Source organism: Nematolebias whitei, chromosome 23 (genome assembly GCF_014905685.2).
Source record: "Nematolebias whitei isolate Nwh7 chromosome 23, NemWhi1, whole genome shotgun sequence".
NCBI classification, from domain to species: domain Eukaryota; kingdom Metazoa; phylum Chordata; class Actinopteri; order Cyprinodontiformes; family Rivulidae; genus Nematolebias; species Nematolebias whitei.
In genome coordinates this window covers 9,166,726-9,192,610 of record NC_056520.1, presented here as the reverse complement: position 1 = coordinate 9,192,610, position 25,885 = coordinate 9,166,726, and the positions used below count along the sequence as shown (strand labels likewise).

The 25,885-nt window shown below is 43.4% G+C and overlaps 1 protein-coding gene across 1 annotated transcript in view; it reads right to left on the bottom strand.

Moving 5' to 3' along the window:
* Positions 1–5,330: 5,330 nt before the first annotated feature.
* Positions 5,331–25,885, bottom strand: part of LOC119428711 (protein-tyrosine kinase 2-beta-like) — a 24,421-nt gene continuing 3,866 nt past the window's right edge. Inside the window, exons 8-28 of the mRNA XM_037696384.1 lie at positions 23,789–23,860; positions 23,586–23,687; positions 22,149–22,266; positions 21,804–21,843; positions 21,351–21,418; positions 19,636–19,730; positions 18,462–18,543; positions 16,219–16,319; positions 15,991–16,106; positions 15,490–15,590; positions 15,320–15,409; positions 14,586–14,790; positions 14,405–14,510; positions 11,472–11,519; positions 11,227–11,346; positions 11,038–11,070; positions 8,513–8,540; positions 8,296–8,336; positions 8,071–8,205; positions 7,862–7,942; positions 5,331–5,624 (exon numbers count right to left, since the gene is read on the bottom strand). Of these exons, the coding sequence (XP_037552312.1) occupies positions 5,382–5,624; positions 7,862–7,942; positions 8,071–8,205; positions 8,296–8,336; positions 8,513–8,540; positions 11,038–11,070; positions 11,227–11,346; positions 11,472–11,519; positions 14,405–14,510; positions 14,586–14,790; positions 15,320–15,409; positions 15,490–15,590; positions 15,991–16,106; positions 16,219–16,319; positions 18,462–18,543; positions 19,636–19,730; positions 21,351–21,418; positions 21,804–21,843; positions 22,149–22,266; positions 23,586–23,687; positions 23,789–23,860 (2,025 nt within the window). The 3' untranslated portion in view covers positions 5,331–5,381. The remainder of the gene's footprint in view (positions 5,625–7,861; positions 7,943–8,070; positions 8,206–8,295; positions 8,337–8,512; positions 8,541–11,037; positions 11,071–11,226; positions 11,347–11,471; positions 11,520–14,404; positions 14,511–14,585; positions 14,791–15,319; positions 15,410–15,489; positions 15,591–15,990; positions 16,107–16,218; positions 16,320–18,461; positions 18,544–19,635; positions 19,731–21,350; positions 21,419–21,803; positions 21,844–22,148; positions 22,267–23,585; positions 23,688–23,788; positions 23,861–25,885) is intronic.

Below are 25,885 nucleotides of genomic sequence, written 5' to 3'. Positions count from 1 at the left end.
CATAACTATTAATTATTATTATTAATATTCATAATTAATATTAAATATGAATATGAATAATTATTCATATTCATATTTATAATTAATAATTGATGTTAATTATTATTTTTACTAACTAATAATAATAATAAGTGATAATAGGTAATAATAGGTGCCTTCCTTGCAGGTTGAACCAAAATGGCTCCATACGTTACTCAGTTTCTTTGAAAACTTTTCTTCTATTCATTTCCTATGGGAAATTTGGCATCTTTGTTAGCAAAATACGTCGCCATGGTAACTCCAATTGCCAAAAAAAGTAATATCACACATCTCGGACCCGGGCCGGTCATTTTGATATAACTTGTGGGGGTCCACGTTGTGGTTCGGGTCGCATTAAAGTTGAAAAAGATACGCTTATCAGGTGTAGAATAATAAGTGGGCAGTCACCAACTAGTTCCCGGAGTTGGTGAAATATTGCGTTTTTGATAGCAAAATACGTCGCCATGGTAACTCCAATTGCCAATAAAAGTAATAGCACACATCACAGGGCCGAGCCGGTTGTTTTGATATAACTTTTGTGGGGGTAGACATTGTGGTTCGGGCCGCATTAACGGAGATAGAAATGTAGACTCACTTCCGAGGTGTAGAATAATAGGTGCCTGCCATGCAGTCCCCCAACAAAAATGAACTTTCCAAGCACGAGAAAACAAAAGTGGTATAAATACTGGCTGACCTTACATGGGTTAAACCTGGGCATGGATCTAAAGCCCCCAGTCCATTTTTATATGAACTAACTGGAAATGGGACAGAAATGGGAAAAATTATATGGGACCCATGTGGTTTTAGTATAATGTAATATAATCACAGCACAGAATAGCACTGGTGAAAGATCCTAATGATATTCTCATGGCCTCTGTAATGGACTTGCGACCTGTCCAGGGGTTATCCCAGCTCTTGCACAGTGATGGCTGGACATGGGCACTAGTGAACCCCGCAACCCAAAAAGGAAGAAGCGGGTAAAGATAATGGATGGATGCTGATGATACACAGTTATATTTGTCCATGAAACAAGACAGAGGTTGTAATTTTTGGTCCTGAACATCTTAGGAATAAACTTTGCAGCATTTCACTTCCTCTGGTTGGCAATATTTTGGCCTCCAGTTCTAATGTAAAAAATATAATTGTGTTATTTTTGATCAGGATGTGTCTTAACGCCAACAATAATAATAAAAAAAAGTTAGCAGTTAGTGCAGTGAATTATTGTAGAGAAACATCTTCATCCCATCAGATGGTCATCTGGGATCTGTTGTTGTTGATGGACTCGTCTGGGATTTGAACCGTAGACCTCTCCCACCCAAAGTGAGGATCTTCCCTAGACCAACAAGCCTGCTGAGTTCACCTGCGACCAGCAGGTGGTGCTGTCGGACCAGATATTACTCTGAAAACATCCTGCCACATATATAACTTGTGGCCATTTTCTTGTTGGTCTAGGGGTATGATTCTCGCTTTGGGTGCGAGAGGTCCGGGGTTCAAATCCCGGTCGAGCCCTTTTCGTTCTCCTTCAGGCTCTGCCACTGGATGCCTGTTCTCTCTCTCTCTCTGACGTCTAGACGGAGGTTTTCAAACAGCAATAGTTTACCTCATATCGTGGTTTTAAGACGACCTGTATCTAACCACCTCTGACCATTGCTGCAAACATTACCATACCAATTTATTTATAGAGCACTTAAAACAGCAACAAGGCCAACCAAAGTGCTGTACAAAAGAAAACAAACATGCACAGCGGACAGGAAAACATAAAATAGAAATACAGATACAAATAGCAGCAGAAGCTAACTAAAATGGCCAACAGAGTAGAGAACAGACCGGACCAAAACAAATCACACCGTGTTAAAGGCAAGAGAATAGAAGTGGGTCTTCAAGCGAGACTTAAAGACTGAGAGTGTGGGAGCCTGCCGGACACTCAGTGGCAACTCATTCCACAGTCGTGGACCTGCGACAGAGAAAGCCCTGTCACCTCTGAGCTTACGACGGGTTTCTGGGACATCGGTTTTTTACAACTCCTACAAACTTTGAACCTCATTCTTCGAGCTGAAATCCCAAATTTCTGAAAATCTTTCGCGAATTACTCACTCCTGCAAGAAAACGAAACACAGACTGTTCACGCATGAGCAACCCTACTCTCCCTGCGATGGCCCTGTGTTCTTTTCAGGGTGTACCCTGCTACCCAACAGTTTTGAGGACGTAGTTGAAGCGGAGGTTTACCGAGTTTTTTACTTGCAACTGACACAGCGGAACATCTTTATCCCGTCAGACGGTCAAATGTACATTTCCTCACACTCTTAACTGGGATCAGCAGTCGTTGATTCACACGTCCGGGATTTGAACTCAGGAGCTCTTTGCACCTGTAGCGAGGTTCATCCCTAAGACCAAGGAGCCTGTGGAGTTTATCTTGGACCAGCAGGTGGTGCTGTTTCACCAGATGACGCTTTGAGAACGACCTGCCACATCAGCACGACATACAGATGTTTGGAGCAAAATACACATGTGGAGCAAAGATGTGTGTGGCTCGTTGGTCTAGGGTTATGATTCTCTCTTAGGGTGCGAGAGGTCCCGGGTTCAAATCCCAGACGAGCCCTTTCTTTCTCCCTCTGACCCTGATCCTCTTGGTTTATTGCACCTGATTTAATGGTTTTAGGTCGACCTGTATCTAACTGACCCTCAGCACAGAGGTGAAGCACGAGCTGACACAAATCAACATCATTGAAGTCTGCCTCTAGACCTGAGGAAAGAAATAAAACAAAACAAAAACAAGACGAAACCACAACAACAAACAAGAAATATAATGATGCTTATAACCTCATTAGAAAGTATTTTATACAGTACATGGTAATACAAGATCTATTTAGTGGCCACCACAACCCAACTGAGTGTGTATCTGATAAACACCTGGATCTAAACACCTGTGTGAGCATGCTGTCACTATGAGGTTTCTCCATAAAAATGTTCAATAGTGGATGTGGGGACCCACAGACCCGTCCCCACAGGACACGATGGTAACACTGGGAAGACCGGAGCCACAGACACACAGCGGTCCCCCAAGCCTGGAGCTCCGGGAGTCCCCCATCAGGGACAACTGCACCTCCCTACTCTATTTAATCTGACTTTCATCTCAAAAATTCTTGAAAAAAATCGTTGCAAACCAGTTGTGTGAATATCTGAACAGAAATAACCTCTTTGAGAAGTTTCAGTCAGGGTTTAGAGTTAATCATAGCACAGAAACAGCACTCGTTAAAGTCACTAATGAGATTCTCATGGCCTCAGACAATGGACTTGTGTCTACACTGGTCCTGTTAGACCTCAGTGCTGCATTTGATACAGTTGATCACAATATTCTACTACAGAGGCTTGAATATGATATTGGGATTACAGGAACAACTCTAAAATATTGTAAATCATATTATAATCATCATACACGTCTCACTGCCCTATAAGTCGCATCAGTCCAAATATTTCTAATAAAGTGGAAAAATCCATAAATATGTCACTACGCTGTACAAGTCACATCTATTATGCATCACCGCCGACAACCCAGAAAAGTGGGCCGGTGTTGTGCCAAAAATCAAATGGCTGCCAAATGTTAGCCGCTGGAGCGTGAACGGGAGGACTTTAACAAGAGTTGAACAAGAGTAACACTTAAAAACAATTATTTGTTTGCTCGACATTATAGTGAAGGTGTGTCTCAGTTGAACTTTTGCTTAAGAAATGCACTTTAATGGTCAAATCAGCTGCATTTCAAAAGTATTTGCTGATGTACTTCTATATATATATATAGCACATAATTAACATGTACTACACAGGTTGTGCGACAGGTTATTGCACAGGTGAAATTGAATTATGATGGTAATGCAGGTACATAGATACATATTCATACATGATACAGCCTAGTATCAGCCTAGATACAGCCACATAGTGCAGCAGCAATAAATAATAAGCATATTAGCTGTCAGAAGCTAATATTTGTCATATTAGTTGTCACAGATGTGGCTTGGTGTTATTGCCAGTTGTTCACTGTTATTTATCAAGAGTTCAGTAATCTGACAGCTTGTGGATAACAGCTGTCCTTTATTCTTTTTGTACGTGATGGCAGACTCCTGTATCGTCTGCCTGAAGGTAGTAGATGGAAGACTCTTTGTGCTGGGTGGGTGTGGTCCTTAATGATGCGTGCTTTACGCAGACATCGGCTGTGCTAGATGTCCTGGATGGTGTGGAGACTGCTACCAGTGATGTCCTCTGCTGTTTACACCACCCTCTGTAGAGCTGTCCGGCTCTGACTCATGCGGTTCCCGTACCACGCTGTGACGCAGCCTGTCAGCAGACTCTCAATGGTGCACCTATAAAAGTTGGTGAGGATGCTGGAGTTCGTACCAAACTTCTTTAGTCTTCTTAGGAAGTAGAGTCTTTGTCTGACTTTCTTGACCACAGTGTCTGTTTGTAAAGTCCAGGACAGATCCTCTGTGATGTAAATGCTGAGGAACTTGTAGCTGCTGACCTGCTCCACCTCAGCGTTGTTTATGTAGATGGTGGAGTGCTGGCCTCCACGCTGTTTCCTGAAGTTTACTATCATCTCCTTTGTTTTGCTGACATTTAGAGAGAGGTTATTTTTCTGACACCAGCTGGTCAGTGATTTCACCTCATCTCTGTAGGCACTCTCATCATTGGTGATGAGGCCCAGGCTGGTGGGGTCATCAGCATACTTGAGGATGACGTTAGAGCTGTGCTTAGCGGTACAGTCATGTGTAAATAGTGAGTACAGGAGTGGACTGAGGACACAGCCCTGAGGTGTACCAGTGCTGACGACTAGTGTGGAGAAAATGAGACTGCCGATTCTCACTGCCCGTGGTCTGTTGTCCATTATTGTTATTATTGCTGTTTATTGTTGTTTTTATTGCTGAATACACATCTGTTAAAAAATAAACTTTGATTTAAAGGTAGATTAGATGTTTTAGTTACTAGGATCACTAGATGGCACCTGTACAGACTCATTTTTACACAAATATCAATTACGGCAAAATGAACATTTCCATGTTTTTTCAACGCTCATCCCAACTCAACTGATCACATGTTTCATAAAAAAATCTGTTTTTTTGATTTTGTGGCTCCTTCTCTGAAAGGATGAACAGGTACGTTTAATGGACAAAGACAAAACTGGGTAAAAAGTATGGTTTTGTTTGGTAGTTGTGCATCCCTTTATGAAAATTTTTATAATGCAACATTATAGAGAGCAAGACAAAATGTTTTTTTTAAGTTCACATTATTCACCACATACTGTAACCCAGGATTCTGCCTGCAGAAAAACAAAGTTTAGATTCTTCATTTTGACGACAAGACGCGATCGTTCCTCATTGGCTCAAATCTTCTGCCTCTTGCGAGTTGGGTTTAGGTTTGGCCAGGTTGGCCCTGACTCGGGCCTGGTCCACGGCATCCAGCAGGTTCTTGGAGTCCAGCGCCAGGGTGTGAGCAGCTGCCAACATCTGCTTCTGACACTCGTCCTTCAGAGACGTGACGGAGTTCTGCTGGGCCAGGCGCATCTTGCTGATCAACTCGCCCAAGTCCTTGTTCAGGAGTTTCTTGGTGCCCTCGATCTGAGACGGGGAGGAGATCATGCCATTTTAGTTTTCACTTATCCAAAGTCACAACATCGTTTGAGAAACAAAACCCAAACTCATTATGAATCGACACTCACTGACAAAAAAACAACAACAAACGTTCATCTACCAGGAGGAATGATCTGATTTGGACGTAATTTGGGACACATGCAGACTAAAGATGAGTATGTAAAGAATTTGATTTGCAATAAGCAGCAACTTCTGGAACAAGCACCAGAAGACATAGGAGGTGGACTCTTGAGTGCAGTATTAGTGTTATCAGGCAGTTGCCAAAGAGGGAAGCCTCAATGGTGCATTGGACCACATTACCAGCACTTAATGGAGTTTAAGAGGGGTCATAATGTGAGTTTGCATGGGATCAAAGAGGTATATCATGCCTGGCATGTAGGGCGTCCAGATGTTCCAATGGACCGAAGGTGATGGTTCCAGACCACATTAAGGTAAGACGGTTGTGTTTTCACCAAGCATTACAAAACCTCATGAAATAGGCCTACCTTCCAGAAACAAGTACTGGATTTTTTTAAAACAACATAGCCATTCAGTATTGTATCTTGATGTCTTGCATCATTAGACTATGGAACAGTGAACCTGAAGTCCAGCCTTTGTCCCATGGTCTGCTGGACTCACTGTCCCATGGTCTGCTGTTGCTACCAAAGCAGAGACAGCATATCACGTTCAGGAATGAAACTCAGTTCTGCATTACCATTGATACTCATCATGTATGAGCGTGTTGTATCGATGTTTGTGAAGAGACGCTCCTCCTGGGATCAAAGTTTTTGGTAGCCGTAGTGTCTGAGTTCAGGTCACCCCTTGGAGGGGATCCAGGGGATCTTGACGGCACAACACTACATGAGTGACATCCTGTGCTTGCATGTCTTACTCCTTCAGAGACAGTAGAGTCTACAGAGAGTTTACGACAGCAGAATGTGTTACCATATTTTCCACCGTACCCGTCGCTCCGCCCTATAAGTCGCATCAGTCCATATATGTCTAAAAAAGTGGAAAAATCCATAAATATGTCGCTTCGCCGTATACGTCACCTCTATTATGCGTCACTGCTGAAAACCTGGAAATGTGGGCCGGTGTTGTGCCAAAAATCAATGGGCTGCCAAATGGCGGCTGCGGGAGAGTGTATTTGTTTGCTCAAAATTATAGTAAAGGTGTGTCTCAGTCTAACTTTTGCTTAATAAAAGCACTTTGATGGTCAAATCATCTGTATTTCAAAACCCGATTTGCGGAAGCGGCGGGCACGCGCGAATGGACGAGCCTCCCCATTTCTTTGAAATTTAACAAGAGAAACACCTAAAAACAATTATTTGTTTGCTCGACTTTATAGTAAAGGTGTGTCTTAGTCCAACGTTGCTTAATAAAAGGACTTTAACGGTCAAATCAGCTGTATTTGCTGCCTTGGTGCTCCAGGAGAGTGCAGAGGGAGGAAAAAAAATAAGAGGAACGCTGCTCGTTTCTTCGAAATTTAACAAGAAAAGCACCTAAAACAATTATTTGTTTGCTCGAAATTATAGCAAACATGTGTCTCAATTGAAGTTTTATGTAATAAATGCACTTTAATGGTCAAATTAGCTGAATTTCGCCGGGGTGATGCAGCAAAATGAAGCTGAGCTCAAAGCAGCGAGCAGAACGAAGGTGGGGTACTAAGGCAAGCCGATTGCGTCATCCAGGACATGGTAAACTCAAAAAAGTTCAAGATAAAAACAATAAAGTATAAAGTTTAATAAATAAAGTCCAGTTGTTTTTGTCTTGAACTTTTTTGAATTTGTCATTTTAGCCACGTATTGCATGATACAACGGCATGCCATACTGCTACTACTACTCTGCTGCCATCTAGTAGCTGAAAATGGTACTGCACAATTTTTCAGTCAGAATGAATGGAAACGGTCATATCTCAGCCAAAAATTGGTTTATAAATATGGGAAAAAATCCATAAATACGTCGCTTCGGCCTATAAGTTGCAGGGCATGTAAATTATGCAAAAAAAAATGTGACTTATAGGCTGAAAAATATGGTAATTCCACGCCAAACTGTTGCTTCTATCCAGACCAGAGGGATGGCACACCCTCCAGACGTGAGCGGACATGGTTAACTCATTTTTCCAAAAACACCTTTCAACACATGCACGTTCATCCCATTTCCTCCACTCTGGATGTTTAACTTATTTAGTTTGTCAGTGAGTGTTTACACGTCTCAAGTCGTACCTCGGTAGTGACGGAGCTGTGCAGGGAGGGCAGGATCTCATCGACTCTTTCGATCAGGCTGCGGAGCGTGATTCCAACCGCCTGCAGGGAAGACGAGTGGGAGGAAAGAGAGGACATTAATCCAGAAACCGAGCAGCAGGGCTGTTTGGGCTGACACGACAGATCCGTCTAGTGTTAACTTCCTCAGTTTAGGTGACGGGGAGAGGTACCTTAACGGTGCTGGGGTACTCGGAGGCGGGCAGAGTGTTGACGTCATTCTTCAGCTGCACCACCTGCTTCACCATCGCCATGACGCCGGTGTAGACCTCATCACCGGACCGGTCCAGTTCGGCCGTGGGCCGAGGCTACAACATCGCACCACTTTTTAATCTTCTCAAATCGTTTGACAACTTTTAGGATGAGAAAACATCGGTGACGATTAAACAGAATTTCACCTGTGAGGCTGAGGGGGGCATCGGGAGTTTCTCTGGAGGTCCTGGAACAGAAACATGATTTCATTTCACAACATTTTCAGCTTCTACATGAAGTAATTAAAATTTACAAACTAGTCCTTGTGTACAAGGTCACTGAGTAAGACGTCAAACATTTTCTTCTGCGTTTTATTTAAACTGAATAAAATTGAAGCACAACAATCGGATAAAACAGACTCACCACTTTCTGGGAATTTCTCAGGAGGCGGCTAAAAACAGAGGCAAGAAAAAAAAAACAGGAAAGTTTAATTAGTTGGACACATTTCTAGAGTTTTAAACATGGCGTGATGTTTTCTGGACTCCAGGAAGTGAGAGGCTTCATCGACCTGGAAAGTTTTTACTGTTTTTCCAAAGAATCTGACACATTTGAATCTTTGACGTGATCAAGTGTCAAAGCAGCAAATCTTCACATTAGATGGACCTGTTCGTTTGTGTATCCATGCACCTGTTAGCAAAATATCTCATGAACCGCTGGACGGATTAAAATCAGAGTTGTCAGATGTACGTCTAGAGCTGATTAACTTCAGGAGTCAACCTGATTCAAGGTGGCTGCCACCGCTAATTAGTCTTAGTAGCAACACACCACCAAACATGCTATAAGCTAAAGTAGCAAAAGATAAGCTAAAAGTACAAAAGCCGGCTAAAAGACAAAAGTAGTAAACATTAATAAAAAGTAGTAAAACTACCTAAAAGACAAAAGTATCAAAATGCTAGCTAAAGGTTAAAAGTAGCAAAACAATAGCAAAAGGCTACCTAAAAGATAAAAGTAGCCAAATGCTAGCTAAATGCTACAAGTAGCAAAAGAGAAGCTAAAATTACAAAATGTTGCCTAAAAGACAAAAGTAGCAAACATTAGTTAAAAGTAGCAAAAGGATACCTAAAAACTAGAATTAACAAAATGCTAGCTAAATGCTACAAGTAGCAAAAGAGAAGCTAAATTACAAAATGCTGGCTAAAAGACAAAAGTAACAAAACACTACTTCAAAGTAGCAAAAGGCTACCTAAAAGCTAAAAACCAAAAATTCGAGCTAAAAGCTAAAAATAGCAAAACACGCAAAACTAGCAAAACGCTAAAAGTGAAAAGTAGCAAAATGCTGGTTAAAGTCTAAAGGTAGCAAAAGATAAGCTAAACATACAAAATGCTGTCTAAAAGACAAAAGAAGCAAAACACTAAAAGAAGCAAAAGGCTACCTAAAAGCTAAAAGTAACACATTGTTTTCAAAAGACTAAATGTAGCAAAAGACAAGCTAATAGCCAAATAAAACATGCTGCTATGCGTCCAGCATTGGTCTGGCAGGATGGTACGATACGACCCACCGCTCTCCGATCCGCTCCGGTCCACTGGGAATTTGCTGAGACCTACACGGTCCATCTGCAGCTCGGTTCTTTGCACCATAACACCACTCTCTGGCCCCCTTCCCGCCTTGGGCTCAGGTTCCGCCCTGTCATGGTGGCTGCCCCCATCATCCTCCATCTGCCTGGATGGACCAAACTCTACGGAACAGTTTGGTTCCGTGGGGAATTTGAATGTTCTGTGTCTGCCGGACCCGGTTCTGGAGGGCAGTCCATCGTTCGTTGCCACGGTTGTTATTGTCATCATGCTGCTAATGGGACCACACTGCTAACAGGACCACACTGCTAGATGAACCACTTTGCTAGCAGTACTATGCTGATGACGGGACCTCATTGCTAACAGGACCGTTTTGCTAACAGGACCATGCTGCTTACAGGACCATGCTGTTAAAAGAACCTCACTGCTAACAAAACCACTCTGCTAACAGGACCACACTGCTAACAGGACCATGCTGCTTACAGGACCATGCTGTTAAAAAAACCTCACTGCTAACAAAACCACTCTGCTAACAGGACCACACTGCTAACAGGACCATGCTACTAACAGGACCATGCTGCTAATAGAACCTCTCTGCTAACAGGACCATGCTGCTAACAGGACCACACTGCTAACAGGACCGTTTTGCTAACAGGACCATGCTGCTTACAGGACCATGCTGTTAAAAGAACATCACTGCTAACAGAACTATGCTGCTAAGAGAACCTCACTACTAACAGAACCACTCTGCTAACAGGACCATGCTGCTAATAGAACCTCTTTGCTAACAGGACCATGCTGCTAATAGAACCTCTCTGCTAACAGGACCATGCTGCTAACAGGACCACACTGCTAACAAGACCGTTTTGCTAACAGGACCATGCTGCTTACAGGACCATGCTGTTAAAAGAACATCACTGCTAACAGAACTATGCTGCTAAGAGAACCTCACTACTAACAGAACCACTCTGCTAACATGACCATGCTGCTAACAAAACCATGCTAACAGGACCACACTGCTAATAGGACCATGCTGCTAACAGAACCTCTCTGCTAACAGGATCACGCTGGTAACAGAACCACACTGCTAACAGGACCATGCTGCTTACAGGACCATGCTATTAGAGAAACCTCACTGCTACACTGCTAACAGAACTGCTCTGCTAACAGGGCAGTTAACAGTAACAGTGTTTTTAAAACACTTTTTTTTGTTTTAATTGCTTTTTATTGTTGTTTGTACTTTATATGTTGTCTGTCTAAAACAGATCTCTCTTGTAAACGAGTCCTCATGACTCATTAAGACTAACCTGTATAAATAAAGGTTGAATGAAAAAAAAAATTAAAAAAAAATGTGAAAGAGAAAATAGACGGCACACCTCAGGTTGTGAGTCTAGTCGCACTGCGGGGTCCTTCACACAAACAAAAAGGCAAAAGGCACAAATCAGCCTGACGCAGGAGTGTGTGCATGCAGCCACGACATGTGAGGCTGATCCCCTCTGACCAAACATAAACACACAACTGAACACAATCTGTGCATGTCTGTGTGTTCCAGTTGACGTCCTCACCAGGTGTCTCTCCTCCTGCTCCAGCCACTTCCTGTCCATCAGCATCTCCTGTCTCTGTCTCTGCAAGGCGTCCTCCACTTGATCTTTCTCCCACATGGACCATCCAACCGTCACTGGTCCCTGAACACACATGCACGCATGCACACGTATAATTAAAAGAAAACCAAAATCAGGGAGAAAACCAAATTAAAACTAACTTTTCATTTAGATTTTTTAATGCTTTGGGTGAGTGTGTGTTTAGACACCTCTCTGATGTTGGTTTTGTGGAGGGTGTGGGCATAACCCCTGGACGGCTGTTGAGGGAAACAGAAAAGACGCACAGTTTATTAAAAGAGATCTTCTTTAACTGTCACGCTTGTCTGCTGTGTTAGTTAGGCTGTCTGTTAGCAAAATATCCCATGAACGACTGGACGGGTTCCAACGAAACTCTCAAGAAGTAATCACCGGATGTAAATCTATAACTGATAACCTCCATCCATCCATTATCTTTACCCGTTTATTCCATTTTGGGTCACGGGGGTCGCTGGTGCCCATGTCCAGCAATCACTGTGCGAGGGGCGGGGTACACCCTGGACGGGTCGCAAGTCCATCACAGGGACACATAGAGACAAACGAGACAAACAACCATTCACTCTCTCACTCACACCTAGGGACAATTTAGAGTTACCAATCAGACTAACATGCATGTTTTTGGTCTGTGGGAGGAAACCGGAGCACCCGGAGAAAACCCACGCATGCACGGAGAGAACATGTAAACTCCACCCAGAAAGGCCCCTGGACCGGGGTTTGAACCAGGGACCTGCTCGCTGAGAGGCAGCAGCTCTACCAGTTGCGCCACCGTGCTGTCCTAACTGATAACCTTTTGGAGGCAATCCGATTCAAGATGGCCGTCACAGCTGAGCAGCATTAGCAAAAGCAGCTACATTTTGTTTAACAGACATTGAGCTACAGTTTGGAGTGGTAGTAGCTGAGGGTGATTCACAACACAGACTCTAGGTTGCAGAAGTAATTTACAGCGTTTGACCCAATCAGCTGTGATTCCTCGATTTCAGATGATCATTGCCTAAATCCAAAAAAGTTCAATCTGGTCCTCTGGACATTCAAAAAAACAAAAAACAAAACAAAGCAAAAAAATCTAGAAACGTTTCGTCTCTCATCCGAGAGACTTCCTCAGTCTGAGGTGCTGTTTTCAGTTCAGTCTCTTAAATAGCACCGTCTCAGGGTGGATCAACCAGTTTTGCTGCTGACAACCAAAACCAGCTGATCACATGCTCAAGAAGGACCATCAGCCTAACAATGGGTCATTAGCACACTGATGGCTGTTTACTACTCACAGAGGGTTGAGTGATACCAGCAATCACAGCATTGTAAGAGGGGGACAGTTGAACCCGGAGGCCTCCACCCCTGTTTAACGATGGACGGTTTCTTTTCACAAAGATGGCCTCCTTTACTCCTCTCTCAAACCATCGTTCCTCTCTATCCAGGATGTGAACATCTTCATCCCTGAAAGAGTGACCACTGGCCTGGAGATGAGTGTAGACCGCAGAGTCCTGGCCTGATGATGTTGATCTTTTGTGCTGGCTCATCCTTTTGGCCAGTGGCTGTTTAGTTTCCCCGATGTAAGACTGATCACAGCCCTCCTGACACTGAACAGCATACACAACATTACTCTGTTTGTGCCGGGGGACTGGATCTTTGGGATGAACCAGTCTTTGCCGTAATGTATTTTGGGGTTTAAAAGCCACTGGGACGTTATGTTTAGAAAATAAACATCTCAGTTTCTCTGATACTCCCTCAACATATGGAATGACCACTGGTCTGGGTCTGGGTTCCTCCTTTTCACCTGTTGGCTGACTGGAGTCCTGTTTGGGTTTCTTCTCTGCTTTCAGGAAGGCCCAGTTAGGATATCCACATTGCTCTAGAGCCTGTCTTGTGTGGGATTTCTCCTTCTGCCTGGCTCCTGAGCTAGTGGGGACGCTGTCTGCTCTGTGATACAGAGTCCTGATGACTCCTAACTTGTGCTCCAAAGGGTGATGGGAGTCAAACTGCAAATACTGGTCTGTGTGGGTGGGTTTGCGGTACACCTCAGTTTGCAAACGTCTTCTATCAGAGACTGAGACCTCACAGTCCAAGAAAGCCCACTTGCCATTGACGCTTTTCGATGCAGAGGATCTCTGAGGCTAAGCCTGGCCACCCTACGAAGGAAGCTCATTGCAGTCGCTTGTAACCAGGATCTGGCTCTTTCGGTCATGATCTAAACTTCATTACCACAGGTGAGGGTTGGAACATAGACAGACCAGTAAATCCAGACCTTTGCTTTTGACTCAACTCTATCTTCACCACGACTGACTGAAGGAACACCCTTGTTTCTGTAGATCCATCTCTTGCTCCCCTCCACAGAATTGCCGCCTTAATTTGGTGGAGAGGATTGAGTACCCCCGTGATCCTGGGGGTTATGTTGGCTGGAGCATCAGATTCTTGTAGAGTCTTTCATGTTTAACAGATCTCAATGGAAGACTAAGTTCATTTTAGAAAACCTTGATGAATGAACAGCAGCTGCATCAGGAAATTTCACCTGAAAAAGGGGAACCAGTGCACCTCCCTGGAGTCAGGCCTGAGGGGGAGCTTTGGATCCTGGATTTTGGCCAGGCCAAGCCACAAACATAAACAGGATGCCACCTCCACCTGGGCCTACCACATGCAAGTAGGACGGTCAAGGTCAGGTGCCACGCAAGCCGGACACCAAGCAAGGAGGTCCCTGACCATGTCTATTCCTGGCAGCATAAAATACCTCTAGGGATGTGGAAAATATTTATTGTAAGCCAGTTTATCATGTTATTTCTCCAATGTTTCCATCATCTTGTTAAAAGGAAACAATTATTTGGTTAAAAAATAACAGGAACTCTTTCCCCCCATTCACTTCAACAGTACTTTCAGTTGTTGATGAACTGCGATCTAGTGGCCATGAGTGGTACTGCAACTAGAACCAGATCCATGTTTGGTCATAATACTGAAACAGACGGCTCTGATGTGAAAAGGTTTGTGATGCAACTAAAGAAGCAGAAGTCACTGATTGTTTACTATTTATATAAAGTGCTGTGAACCTAAAAGTTGCACGTCTGGACAACAGTTACGGCAATCAGTTCACAGCGGACAGAGCTCATGTGCAGGGAGGTACCTTAGGCGGAGGCTTGGTGAAGTTTGGGTCAAAGATGGACGAGACCGAGTGGGATCTTCCTCGTCGTATATCATTCTCCTGCTCCAACTCCATCCTGTGGATCTCACTGTGAAACACAGATTACACAGCATCAGTGTTCCTCCCCATCAGTGTTCCTTAAAACAGGCATGGACATGCATACCTGAAAGAGCAAACAAGTTTCCTGAAGGTGGGGCGTCCCTGTGACTCGTAGGCCCAGCAGCAGGTGAGCAGGGCATAGATGGTGGGGGGACAGCGCTCTGGTTTGAAGAGGCGAATTCCAGACTCCAGCTGGTTGATCACCTGCCCATTCTCCAGCCAGAAGAACGGCTGCTGAGCCATGGAGAAGATCTCCCAAACACACACACCTTGTGGAGCATACAAAGTACAAACATGGCTGACCTACGCCGTCCCCAGAAACATCCTTGCTGTTCTGACGACTGCCATGTCTCAAGAACACAAGGTAGGATCCAAAATACCATCATAGTAGGAAGTTCTAAAATTTATCTGGTACTCACCGGGTCATAAAACGAGGTAACGACTGTTTCTGGTGAACATGTTCTACTACAATCTAATAAACACTTTGCCAAACACAAGGAAGCAGAAAGATAAAAACCAAAAGTCCCAAAAAGCTATAAAACCCTAAATGAGCCGACCATATTGACAGTTGGGTTATAAATTAGCTGAAAGTTTGGTGAAGTGTTTACACATCAAGAAAGAAAGAAAATAAAAGAATCTGCATTTCCACATAAACAGCCTGTTAGCAGGCAAGCGTCTGAACGCTTTATGAAGACTTTGCATTAATTCTCAGCTGGTATATACACCAACGCATCTCCATGTAGACACAGATGTGCACAACGTGCACGTGTTGGTGAGAAATTAATGGGGATTTCTCACCAAACATCCAGACATCGCTGGCCGTGGTGAAGCGTCTAAAATTGATGGATTCAGGGGCCATCCATTTGATTGGTAATCGACTGAGTGAAGCTGTGCATGAGGACGAGATAAGTCAAGAAAAATGTCTCGAATAACAACTTTAAATGGATCTTTACAGGAAATACCTGTACCTTTATAGTATTCTTGTTCGTCGATGTAGCGAGACAGGCCAAAGTCACCGAGCCTCACACTCTCAGGAGAGGCCACCAGGATGTTTCTCACAGCGATATCTCTATAGGACGAGCGGGAAGTACAAAAAATATATAAATATATACAGATTTATTCAAACTGATATACATTTAATTTGATCAAAACATAGCCAATGCCTACAACGCCACAGTGTTGTTTTATACCTGATGTCGACCTGGGCTCGAGACCATGGCACTGACCACTGAGCTACCGTGGCCTCTCGTGCTGGAGCTCAGAGTATGTGTTGGGAATGACTTTCAGCTACTCCCACACCAAATTTGAGCTCATTGTCTCCAAAGCTGACCAAGTAATACCGGTAGTAATTCAATGATGACTTTCTAAGAGTTTGGTAAAATTCATCCGGTGGTGATGTTTTGATGAGACACAGTCAAAAACATTATCGTCCACCTCTGACTTACAGCGGCGAGCGATAGTTGTGTTACCTGTGCACCATATTGAGGCCTTCCAGGTACGCCAAGGCTTTGCAGATTTGGAGACTGAACTGAGTTAACTTTGCTGTCGACAAGACGGACTGATGTTCCACGATGTAGCTCCCCAACTTTCAAAAAGACAAGAACATCATCTTCAACAAAACAAACACTACATTAAAATATCTCTTTATCAGCCTGTTCAGATTGGAGAAATAACAATTTAAAGACAGTTTAACGCACCTCTCCATGCTCGTACAGCTCCATGACGATCCAGACAGGATCCACCTCGATGACTCCGACGAGACGCACGATGTGAGGGTGATCCAGGTTCTTCATTAGGTCTGCATCAAACAGGGAATACAGGACATCAAATTTGTAGATATGTTTTGTTTTTCTTACTTCATTATTTATGGACATACTTCATTCAACATTTATTTAGACAGACAAGTCACATTGAGCCTAGAAGACTCATTTACAAGTGAGATTTGTTTAGACAGACAAAAAGTAGTAAAACTAGACACATGTAGGAATTGAAGACGAAAACGTTCCTATCAGACTTTTTCTTCTTGGCTGAGAAGAAAAACTGTAATATTAAAAAACACCTTGCACAAACAAGCACATAGTGACGTAAACATTGGGGGGGGGGGGGGGGGATGACGAGAGTGGTGAGCAATGTCCTTGAAAGCTCTCGGGGGCACTGTAAGAGTTCTGATAAGGATAGGATAATCAGCTAGTTTCCTCCGGTGAGATCTGTAAACATTCCCGAGGGATGTCGGGGAATGCCAAGGACAATGCCTATGGGAATCCAAGAGTCCTGAAATGATGACACAATGTTTATTCAGCTGGTTTCCTCTCTGTTGAGCAGTTGGAAATTATTTGGGGTGGGGGGGGGGGGGGGGGGGGTCAGATCACTTGTTCTCCAGGCAAATTCAGATAAGGTAGCCTTTAAGACCAGGCCAGCCGGGGGAGCCAAATTCAGATAAACACACTGTTGTTTTGGGGACAGGCAGAAATTAATGACATCTACCTTGAGTATGTGTTGGTCCAATTGGTTCCGAAATGTCCAAATCACATGGTCACACTGATGGAACGTGCCTGAGTAAAATCCCCAAGATCTGATCCATTTTGCCCAAAGCATTTGAGTCTGGGTACTCGAAGCATGAACCAAGCCATCATAAAGGCAAGCAGCGTGATCGGGTCCCAATTTGCTGCTTACCAGCAACCAGCCGAATCCAAAAAGCAGGAACCAGTTATCGTAAATCCAATTAAATATGCATCCTTAAAATCCGTATATGGCAGCAAAGATAGACACATCATCAAGTCTTCAAGTCGATGAGATATCCAGCTGCGTGCATGCTAACAGGGCAAAGTGGCTCGCCTAAAGCCTGTCTTCTCTTCGAAGAAATGTTATCAATTGTGTTGAGGGACCAACTGATCAAATCAAGTCCATAATTATCGTTCGGAAGATATGCAAGAGAGGCTAAAAAGCAGTTTCACAGACAGACAGAGCAGCAACCAAACGGAGAGGGAGGAGAGGGGAAAAGCATCCGACCTCAACAAGAGCAAGTGATGAATGGTAAATGATAAAGAACAACAATTGTGATGTTTACTGCACACAAAAAACATTAAAGTGCCACAAACATCACTTTAAGATAATGCGTTCCAAACATCTAAACAGAAGCCTGTCATTCCTTGAAGGAATGGACACCCCTGATCTAAAGCCTGCTGGATAGTGGCCCTCAAAGACCAGTGAAGACACCACTAATCTAAAGCATGCAAGATAGTGGCCCACAAGAACCAGGTTGGATACCCCTGTTCTAAAACATGCAGGATAGTGGCCCTCAAAGACCATTGAGTACACCTATAATCTAAAACATGCAGGATGGTGGCTCTCAAAGACCACTGAGGATGCCTAATCTAAAACATGCAGGATAGTGGCCCACAAGAACCAGGGTGGATACCCCTGATCTAAAGCATGTAGGATAGTGGCCCTCAAAGACCAGAGAGGACACCCCTGATCTAAAACATGCAGGGTAGTGGCCCTCAAGGGAAACTTTCAGGGAATCATTATTAGATGTTCCTCTATGACGCTATTCAAGACAGCTGCCACAGTCGTCTCACCTTGGCAAACACAAAAATAGCTGGATTTCTGTTGATTATTCATATATCGTGGCGTTATATTGGCGTATTAATACGTTATGTATACGTGGCGGTAGCTGAGAGTCATCCTCAATGTATAGGATTGACCAGAAGGGCTACAGCTCAATCATTTCTCATTGTGAGGTGATTAAAGATGTGCTGAGCCTTTTTTTGTATGATCTGTTTCCACCTCTATTGATGTAGGTTTCGTTCTGACAGCAGGAAGTCAGCTGCAGCAGAACCCGGACTGATGAAACCTCAAAAAGAGCCACACAGAGACGTTTCAGCTTCCTGTCGTCACACTTGTTTCTGTTTCCATCTGCACCTGTGCCCACAAAGCTCACCGGCTTCACTGAGAAACTTCTCCTTCACGTCAGCCGAGCAGTCTTTGCATGTTTTGATGGCCACACGGATGCCTTCGCCGCTCTGCGAACACACAAACACATCTCCATTCAGACACTCTGTCCACATCACTGATGTTAGAATTCGGCTGTGGGAACAGTTCAGTCACGGGGAAAAAAAAGTCCACCCTGTTTCAGGTCTCTGGTTTTTTCAGGGCTTCATAAAACAATCTGGTTTTCAATGTTACTCGAGTCTCGCCTCAAGTGTTAAAAAAAAAATATGAATAAAGAGTTGTTCCACCGCGTTTCGGTCAGGCTGGTGTCTGGATCAGCAGCTGTGTTTTGAATGATGCTACTCCTACGTTCATGGAGGAGTTTGACCCAATGAGTGGACAGTGCCAGGTCCTGAAGCCCCGACCGTCACCCCTCCCCCATCGTGCTCAACAGTTGCCATGAGGTTTTCTCTGAACGACTCTACTTTGAACTCATGTTATGGTTTGTTCCAAAGAAATTCACAAACCTACTGTCATGCTGCTGTAAACTCTTTACAATAGGGGTGTCTCATCCTGGTCCAGGAGGGCCACTCCCCTGCATGTTTTGATTCACTGATTCATATCAGGCGTGTAGGAGCAAGAAACAAGTAAAACATGCAGAGTAGTGGTCCTCGAGGGTGAGGATTTGACACACCTGATCTATAACATGCAGGGGGGTGGCTCTCGAGGACCAGGATTGGACTCCCCTGTTTTAGAGAGGAGTCTTTCTCCTGCAAACCTTCCAAATGAGTCGCATTTGTCCTGTCATGACTTTTGACCTTTAACCTGATAATTTAGGTTGTAGAGTCTGACATGGAGCTTTTGCGGGGTTTTCAATGTCTTAACATTGCACAGCCTGCCCTTGGGGTGAACTTGTTGCACCATTCACTCCTGTGACGATTGGGACTTTTTTGTAATCATAAATGTTTTTCACTTGTGAACAATCTTCCTCAATGTGGAATGATAAAGTGTTTATAAATGACCTTTGACCCTTCCCAGATCAATAAGCAGTAGCAGTTTCTCTCAGGTAATTGCTGATGTATTGTCACCTTGGTGTTATGTTAATAAAATGTTTTTATAGGGTGGACTTTTATTTCCCCTGATGACTTGAAGTTCTGTGATGTTTTAAATTAATAAGAGCTCACCGGGCTTTTATAAACTCCTTCATGAACTTCTCCAAAGAATCCTTCTCCGAGGATCCGGCCCACGATGACATCGTCTCTGGAGATCCCGTGTTTATCTAGACAATAAAAACCAGAGGAAGCTGTTTGAGTGCATGTTTGAAGGTCAACAGAACACAAACAGAACATTTCCATCAGTGACTGAGACCGCGGGTCCTCATATGAAGACATTGACTCTTTTAGAGAACTGCTCATCATGCAAAGCTGAAATTTAGTTTTAAGAGTTATTGGGACCTTCTGAGCCCAATTTGCAAAGAAAAATATAAAATACTAAAATAAACCTACTGTCCTCATATGAGGGCTTTTTTCGTTCTAAAGTCACTTCCTGTACCATGTCGGAGTTTAGTTATTTAACTTATTGGGGCCTACTACTCGCTCTCGCTCAAGACGGTCGCCTTCTCTTCTTCTTCCTGCTTTTGCTCTCTCTCTGTCTCGGAGCTCCTGTTACACATCTTCCGAATGAACAAAATACTATTATGGATCTGGTGAACTGGACTTTCAATGCAATCAACAAAATATTTTCAACAAAACGACAGAGTCCTGAAGAGCCCTCATGTCCTGCCGAGACTCATGCTGCAGGATACATCAGAGATTCGTGGGGAGTTTGGCAGCTGATGTGTCTTTCAGTTCTGTCTCACGACGACTCCAAAGACGTTTATATAATTAGATTTATGATAGCAGGGTTTCTGCTTTTTGGCATCGGTGGGTCCCTATGTTATCAACTTTTGAAGAAGACATTGGAAGCAGTTTCGGCCATGACAAAACTTCAGAGTCGGTGTGAAGGTTTAGTTCGTGCTACAAGTACTCAAAATCAGCTGATTTATGAGCTAAACCATGAGATAAAAGTGATTTATGAGAATCGCAGGCCACCTGCAGCTTCTAGGACTCGCCAGCATGTTGGAGTCGACCTTGAAGAAGGCTCATAGCATGGATCTGAGGAATGCACATAAATCTGGCTAATTTGGATCTGGAAAGTTCCAGCAGGACTCGAGGCTGACAAGAAAAAACAGTCTGCCTGAAGAAAATCAACAATTGTGGCTTATCTGAATCTGACGCCCCCGTTTGGCCTCAGATATGGACCAACTATCAAATTTCTCCTGGGACATGGGTAAACTAAGGAAAAAGCGTTGTCTTTCACAACCTCCCCCCACCAAGAATTTCTGCGCAGGCTTATCAGAACTGCCGGCTGAACAACAACATCAGGACTATGGCCTATCTGAAAGTGCTTCATGGACAAATCTCAGCATCTTGACGTCAAATGCATAAGTAATTGTGTTTATAAATGTGCTGCTGGTAGAGTTTTTTGATGTCTCATATCGTGTCCTGATAGGACAAGATGTGAAGAGATCTTTTTTTGTAATACCACTCTCCATCCTCATGGCCTTTTACCTTTTTCTATCTAAAAGTATTCTGATAAAGAATAAGGGACCGTGCTCTTGTAGCAGCAGCAATGTGCACTCTGCCCACTTTTCGGACGACTGTACGAACATAATCTCATTGTATCCCGGTACAATGATAATAAAGCTTATTCTGATTCTACTAATCCCAGGTCTTGGAGAAAGAGAAAATACACCAAAAAAAAAAAGCTTGAGTCTCAGGAGGTTCAAATTAATTATACAGTTGGAAAACATCAATTTAAATTAGTGTTTGTGATGAATTTATACTTTACCACTACTTACCATCATAAAGTGCTGTGTTTTCAGGAATCTCAGCATAGATATCAGATCCTGAAGAAATTATAAATGTCCTTTATTATTTCTTCAATACGTCAACCTAAATAAATTTCGTTGTTTTTTTTTTTTTTTTATAGCTAGAAACTCATCTAAAAAAAAAAATCCACATTAAATATGTTTATCCAATTAATAAAGAAGTAAACAAGCTTACCGAAGCTTCTCTTACAATTATGGAAAACAGCACTGGAAGAAAAATGAATAAACAATAATAATTTAATGAAAGAAGCTGTTAACAATGCTCAACAGGTTTGCTTGTTGTCGTTTTGGTAGGGTTGAAGAAGGAGTAAAAAAAAACACGATGAATAAAAAGCACAGCCCACACAGTTTTTAATTTTACCACATTGAGAAATAAAAAGAAGTTTAAAAACATGACTCGTCAGCGCGACTCATCAAACTCACCTCTGTGGTATGTCAGGAAGTTTTTGCTTTGTGTCCCTTCCTGAAAGAACCAAAACTGACATTTATTTTTTAAAATTTTCTAATATTTTATCAAACATTTGGTATTTTTCCACCTTTAGTCTATTATAATATATATATTATTGTTCGGTTAAGTCCTAAGGTTGACATAAAAATGCTGTTTCTTTTATGAAACTTGCTTCCTGTTTTATTTTGACATTCCACCACACTGATTTCCTGTTCCTGTTCTACGCCTAGTTTTAGTTTTTATTCAGCACATGTTGCTTAATAATGGAAATATTTATGTGAAGTGTAATTTATATTTAATCCAATGATCTGTCTCTGCACCTTTGCCGGGTCGGACCATGAGGGAATTCTTGGCGCATCCTTCCAGGCGACAGTAGCCGTCGATCAGGTCGGCCATGTTTTCTGCCACAGCCAGAGATGAAGTGCTCACCACGAGAGGCTGGAGGGTTGAAGAGACGACATCATCAGCCAAAATTAAAATAGAAGTCCCACTCAAAGTTCAAAACAGATGGAAAAAAAAAACAGCTGAAGTCCAATGAAATCCCTTAATAAATTTATCGCCTTGTGCCCCGAGAGGTGGGCTGATCCATTTTATTAGTTTTAAATCTTGTCTCCTAAAGGCCCAGCCTCCTCTGACTGGTCAACTAATCAATAGACAAAGTTTGAGGAATGAAAGATCGGCTGAAAATAAGGTACAAAAGAGGAAGAAAAGAAAAGGAAGCTAAGCTTTAATTTGAAACCAGGCCTTGCAGGAAGTTCAGCAGCTGCAAGTTCTTAAGAATAAACTAGAAAGTTCCTGGAGAAACGTTGTCAGGGCCTGCCATGTTGCAACCATTTTAAAATGTCATTTGACAGTACTGTGGGTTCACTCTCAGCTACCAATACACCAAATTTCAGCTCAATATGCCAAAAATTCAATGAATTATAGTCATGTTCTCTTTTAAGCTATGGTCGCCATCTTGGATTTTTTTTATTTAAATTCAGGATTTATTCAACATTGCTATCAGCTACCACCACACAAAATTTAAGCTAAATATCTCTAAAAATGACTAATTTATAGTATTTTTCCTTTTTAGCTTAGGCGACCATCTTGAATTTTTGATTTGCAGTCAGAGACCATTAGGGATTGTTCTCAGCTACCAATACACCAAATTTCAGTTCAATGGTTCCAAAAACCTGAGTTACTGTATATCCATTTGAAAGTAGGTTAGTATATATTTTTCCCTTTTAGCTAAGGCAGCCATCTTGCATTTTTCATTTGAATCAGGAATGCATAACAACTTGCTCACAGCTACCGCCGTGCCAAATTTCAGCTCGATGTCTCAAAAAGCGACTGTCAATTTTGAGTTTTCTGAGTTAGCTGTGGCAGCCATCTTGAACCAGAATGGCTCCAAAACGTTATCAGTTTCTTTCACAGACCTCTTCAGGTCATGTGACCACATTGCGGCAGTTAGAGGCTGTTAAGAGTTATATCAGTGTTTTTCAATTAAAAAAATGTCATCTTTGTTTGCAAATTACATCTCCATGATAACCCAAAATGCCAATAAAAGTAATAGCAAACATCACGGTGCCGAGCCAGTCGTTTTGATATAAAATTTGTGGGGGTACACTTTGCGGTTTGGGCCGCTGCCTTGAGGCAGTCCCCAAAAACTTCAATGTGGACTTTTAGCTTTGTAACTTTGCACCTGATATACACAAGAGGAAACAAGCATGATCCACTTCACTGCAACGCAACAAACGCAGGAAGTGTGGCGTTACCTGTTGGGCTCCCTCTATGTGCACAGTGAGAAGGGCGCGGCCGTCACTTTCTGCAGCACTGGAGATGCTTCGTACCTGAGAGAACTTGGCCAGACAGATGGGCTACAGAGGAGTTAAAAAAAAAACAAATTAAAACTAGATAAACCCACAGAGGTTGTGAGCCAAACTCTAAAAACAAAGAGGAAGAGAAAGTTTAGACTCACGGCGGAGTTCTCGGTTTGTTGACTGATCCCTTCTGCACTGATGAGCAGGTCTATGGTTAGATTCCAGCTGTGCTACAAACAAAACAAAGACACTCTGATGACTCCTACAAAGTACGCACTGGTTGGAAATAAAGCCAGCTTGAATTAAAAATCAAATGGATATGAGTCAGTGGCTTATGGAAGACCGTTTTTGACCCTTTGAAAAACAAATATGAGATTCTATGACTGAATTATGACCAGCCTGTCAAAAATATGACCTTTATTTAAATTTTAATTTCATGTCTTAAATTTACTGAATCGCCACCTTATCGTGGCGGAGGAGTTTGTGTGCCTGAATGGTCCTAGGTGCTATGCTGTCAGGGACAATTGTGATTGTCCCGAGTAGGGTCTCCCAAGGCAGACTGGTTCTAGGTGACAGGCCAGAAAAAGAGCAATTCAGAAGACTCTTATGCACAGTAAAAATCAAGGAGCTCAGTGTCCCTTGCCCAGATTTGGGTTATTGGGGATGGTAACGGTAAAATGGTCTCTCTGATCTGAACTTGACTGGTGTTCTGTTGTTGGACTTCTGTAAAAGGTTGAAGGAATGCGCTAGTCTGCTTTAGTAAACCAGGGTCAGAGCGCCAAGGTCCCCGCTTTCGGCCACTGCCTTCGGCCACTGCCTTCAGCCACTGCCTTCGGCCACTGCCTTCGGCCACTGCCCATAGCATCATGCATCTGACTTTTATGGCCCTTTCTGCAGGTGGTGGGTCCACAGGAAGGCAAACCCATGCTGCTCCTTCGGGCTGAGCCCTACCGGGCCCCATGGGTAGAGATCTGGTCATCAGGTGCTCCCCGATGAGCCCCTCCCCCAGGCCTGGCTCCAGGGTGGGGCCCCGTTAACCCACGTCCAGGTAAGGGACACTGAGTTCCTTGTTTTGTTTTGTTCATAAAAATCCAGGGTAAGACTCAGGACACGCTAGAGAGACTGTCTCTCGGTTGGCCTGGGAATGCCTTGGAAGAGCTGGAAGAGGTGGCTGTGGAAAGGGATGTCTGGGCCTCCCTGCTCAAGCTGCTGTCCCCGCAACCCGACTTCGGAATAAGCAGAAGATAATGGATGGATGGCTGGATGGATGAATGCACTAGTCATAGTTTGTCCATCACAGACACCATGTTTGAACATAAGGGTGTTCATAAGTGAACTTGGCACAAGGACGCTCTAGGTCATAGAGCCATGCTTTTTTTTTTCTTCATTTACCCTTTATTTATACAGGTAGTCTCATTTGAGCCATGAGAACTCATTTTCAAGATTGATTGACTTTGTAGTCGTGTTATCTGATTTGATGTTGTTTGTTTTGGACACTCTGGTGAAGAGAGGAAATGAGCTGTCAACTGATCACCACCTGGTAGTGGATTGGATCAGATGGCTGGGGAAGATTCCGGACAGACCTGGTAGAGCCAAACGCTTGGTGAAGGTTTAATGGGAACGCCTGGCAGAAGAACCCTTCAGAAAGATCTTCAACTCGCACCTCAGGAGAGCTTTAACTGCATCCCAGCTGAAGTGGGGGACATTGAGTAAGAGTGGGCCATGATCCACAGCTCAGTTGTTGAAGTGGCTGCTTTGAGCTGTGGCTGCAAGGTTGTCGGTGTTTCTTGCGGTGGCCACCCTCAAACTCGGTGGTGGAAATCCCAGGTTAGGGAGGCTGTCAAGTTGAAGAAAGAATCCTATCAGTCCTTGTTGGCAGTGCCATTGGATTGTCAGACTGGGATGATGGTTCCCCTATTCAAAAAGAGGGACCGGAGGATGTGCTCCAATTATAGGGGCATAACTCTCCTTAGCCTACCTGGTAAAGTCTATTCAGGGGTACTGGAGAAGTGAGGCAGATTGATGGTTGAACCTCAGATCCAGGAGGAAGACCCAGGTCACAATGTACAGACTATGTCTCTTGGTTGACCTGGGAATGCCTTGGGGTCCTCCCAGAAGAGCTGGAAGAGGTGGCTGTGGAAAGAGATGTCTGGGCCTCCTTGCTCAAGCTGCTGCCTCTATGACCCGACTTCGGAACAAGTGGAAGATGATGGATGGATGGATGGATGGATGGATGGATGGATGGATGGATGGAT